Source organism: Grammomys surdaster, unplaced genomic scaffold (assembly GCF_004785775.1).
Source record: "Grammomys surdaster isolate TR1022 unplaced genomic scaffold, NIH_TR_1.0 805, whole genome shotgun sequence".
In the NCBI taxonomy this organism is placed as follows: Eukaryota; Metazoa; Chordata; class Mammalia; order Rodentia; family Muridae; genus Grammomys; species Grammomys surdaster.
Window position 1 is genome coordinate 162,970 of NW_021605224.1, and position 3,994 is coordinate 166,963.

General features: G+C 49.6%; 1 protein-coding gene across 1 annotated transcript in view; it reads right to left on the bottom strand.

Annotated features, from left to right (window-relative positions):
* Positions 1–127: 127 nt before the first annotated feature.
* Ceacam20 (carcinoembryonic antigen related cell adhesion molecule 20) overlaps positions 128–3,994 on the bottom strand; it is a gene marked incomplete at its 5' end in the record, with an annotated part of 12,320 nt that continues 8,453 nt past the window's right edge. The window contains 2 exon segments of the mRNA XM_028782582.1: positions 128–181; positions 3,284–3,463. Coding sequence (XP_028638415.1) covers positions 128–181; positions 3,284–3,463 — 234 coding nt within the window.

Here is a 3,994-nt window from a genome sequence, read left to right on the forward strand (position 1 = left end):
TGGCAGGGAATGGCTGGATTCTAGTATGCAGGAATCAAGGTTCTGCAGTAAGTCACCCAGGATGGCACCCAGGATGGTACCCAGGATGGCGTGTCCCAACCTCCTGGGAAGAGAAACTTGGCCTCCATCAGGCTAATGGGTTCATCTTGGAGTAAAGACTATGGTTTGGAGACAGCAATCCCTGTTAAACAAAGGGAGAAAGAGAGTTCCATCTATTAACTGTACATTCTGGTCTACTGGACTTATTTATCATCTGCAAAGTAGCCTGGGACTTTTTATCACTACCCTCAGATATCCTTCCTTTTTCATTGCATTACAGCCATACTAGTATCTCTAGGAAGGGCCTATGCCCCTGCCCACTGTGACAGACAGATTCTAAGGTGGCCTCACAATCCCTCACCCCCTCACTGTTATATAGTTCCCAGCCCTGGCGAAAAGACCTTGATTTCGCATCTAATGGACAAGGCAAAGACCTCGGATGTAGGTGATTGCAAAGATACTGCAATCTATCCCATAATATTTTTGCTTCTATTTGGCTTTGAATGAAACAAGAAGGCTGGGTGGTGGTAGTGCACACACCTTTAATCCCAGCACTCGGGAGGCAGAGGCAGGTGGATCTCTGAGTTTGAGGACAGACTCACCTACAGAGAGAGTTCCAGAACAGCAAGGGCTACACAGAGAAACCCTGTCTCAAAAAAACAAAAACGAACAACAAGGAGAGAGAGGGGGAGAGGGAGGGAGGGAGGGAGGGAGAGGGAGGGGGGAGTCAGTGCTATAAGTTGCTTGCAGAGAAGGACACATAGGAAAAGGTTGAAGGCCACTTGACTATCAGTGAGAAACCAGGGCCACACAGACTTGAAAATGGATCCTTCCCAAGTGGAACCCCACTTGAAACCTCAGTGGTCACCAGCACCTCCATTCCAGCCTTGCAGGAGGCTTATGTGGGTCATGCTGACCTACTGACCCGCAGAGACTGGGAATGGTGAGTGTGTTACCCCAAGCTGCACAATCAGTGGTGATTCCACTGGGGAAAAGTGATACAGAAAGCACCCCAGCAGGCCCTTGACATCCTTCCGCTTGACACACCGCACTCCATGCTCGTGACCAAGGCTGCTCGTTCCATTCTTCCAGAATGTACTAGATCTCCGGTGAGCTAGACAGACTCGCTTGCCCACATGTTAGAGAGCCTGGGAAGTCCAAGCCCTCCCCTGGACAGCCTTCCTCGCAACAAGAAGTAGCACAAAGCTCCACTTTCTCTAAAGATGGATGAGAGAAAGTCTCCTATGGGAGCTTTCCGGAAAGAGCTCTTCCCCTCAGATAACGGGACATTCCATGGCTCCCCACCTTAACCTCTGATGGGAATACATTTCAGAGGTCCATTTGCGGCCAGGCGGCAATGACAGATACCTTTAATCTCAGCACTTGGCAGAGGACAAAGAAGGTGGATCTCTGAGTTTGAGGTGAGCCTTGTCTACACAGTCAGTTCCAGGATAGCCAGGGCTACACAGAGAAACCCTATCTCAAAACAATAACAGAAACAAAAAAGTTCCACTTGCGAAAGGCACGGCTGACTGGAGAACTCACCAAACTGAACAAAAGACACACAATAGCATGAACCAGTCTGATTCTCTCCTAAGGCACTTGAAATTAGACACACTGAAGCTTACGTGCCCATGGCAATGCACATCTACAACCCTAGAGCTGGGAAGGCCCAGGCAGGAGGACTGCCGTAAGTTCTAGACAAGCCTGATATATCTAGAGAGTAGCAGGATAGCCTGGGCTACAGAGTGAGGCCTTGTAGCAGTGAAGCAAGGTCAAGGAAATGAGATCGTGGAGTGAGTGAGAAGAGAAAGAAAAGAATGGAAGGGGAAGAGATGTGCTAAGGAGCAACTGAGCAGAAGCACACACATATGCACACATGCATACATGCACACAGGCACACACATGTGCACACACACATGCACACACATGCACACACAGGCACACATGCAAACATGCACACACACATGCACACACACATGCACACACACATGCACACACACGCACACACATGCACACACAGGCACACATGCACACACACATGCACACACACATGTGCACACACACATGCACACACACATGCACACACACATGCACACACATGCACACATATACACACACATGTGCACACACACAGGCACACACATGCACACACACACGCACACACATGCACACACACAGGCACACACATGCACACAAGGCAACACAGACACACACATGCACACACACAGGCACACACAGGTACACACAGGCACACACATGCACACACACATGCACACACACCCACATGTGCACACACATACACACACATGCACACACACATGCACACACAGGCACACACATATGCACACACACGCACACATGCACATGTGCACACACGTGCACCCATGCATAGATGCACAGAGATGTACATAAAAAACCTAAGTGGGGTGGAAAGTAAAATATCTGGGATAAACTGAAATGGAAAGACAGAAACAGAAGCTAAGTGTGGAGGGCACACATGTGCTATCTAGCACTGGGTAGGCTGAGGCAGGAGGGTTATGAGTTCAAGGCCGTGGTGAACTACATGTAGAGACCATAGAAATAGAAAGAGGAGAGAGGAGAGAAGGAAACAGAGGAAGGGAGGAAGGGAGGGAGGGAGGGAGGGAAAGAGAAAGATTCAACAGAAACTGGGTGGGGTAAATGGGGTGGACAGGTTTGGAAATGAACTTGATAACAAAGGAAATTAAATGGAATTGAAATAAATTTTGTGAGAGCAGTGCATGTGTGTACATCTGAACACGTGTGGGCACTTGCACACATTTGTGCCTGTGTAGGTATATGTGCGTGTTAATGCATGTGTGAGCGCATAGGTGTGGAAATTAGCAGTCACCTCAGATGGTGTTCCCCAGGAACCGTCCACCTTGAGTGTTTAGTTTTGCTTTGGCTTTATTGTTGTGGCTTTGTTTTGTTTTTGAGACAGACTCCATGGTCTAGAGCCTGTGATTCTGCAAGGCTGGCTGTCCAGCAAGTCTCAGGGTTCCACCGACTTCACCTGCCCAGTAATGAGATTAGAGCGCATGCCCTCATGCTCAACTCTTATGTGAGGGTTGGGACAGAGCTATCTTCTCAGTCCCTACAACTGAGGAGGCTCTTAAAGAAAAACTCTGTTAGGCATTTGTCCTACAGACTCCTCAGCAGAGGACAAAAGGTACAGGTCTCTACCAGAGACGGCGTGACATCAGAACACAAGACATCAGAATACCTCATAATCTGACTCTTCAGGTCTGCCTGGTACTGGGGGGACCAACGGCTGCTTCGGAATTTGGGGCATTGGCTTCCTGGTGCCCTCAGGAGCTGCGGAAGGTAGTTTCTTCTACAAGTGAGTAAAGAAGTCAAGTAAGACCCATCGTCAAGATGGACCAGGAGATGTCAACCTATACTCCTCACAGACCCAGAGAAGCCAGGCAGTAGTGGCTCATGCACTCGGGAGGCCAGGGCAGTTAGATCTCTGTGAGTTTGAGGCCAGCCTGGTCTACATAGCGAGTTCCAGGACAGCCAGGGCTACATGAGACACAGAACCTGTGTGAAAGGAAAAGGGGGAGAGTACACCCAGTTCAGGGTTCTACAAAGAACCCCACATGGAGGAACAGCTATAACTCCCAACTCACTGCTCCTCTATAACCTGCTTGCACACTCCCTCCCTCTCTCAATTTTTCTGTCTTCCCTTCCTCCCCCCTCCTCCCCCTCCCTTCAGTCATTCTCACCTCCCAGATCAGCATCTTCCTCTCTAACTTCCTCCCGCCATCATGTTCCTGGCCAGTGCCACTTCACTACAATCCAGCCCCAAGGCAGGAAGGAGCAACACGGCAGCCATTGAAGGAGATATGGATCCCTGCGTGGCCTTGGGCCATGATCTCCCCATCCCTAGAACTGCCTTGCAGTGAGAAAGGTCTAGACTGAATCAACTCTCAGC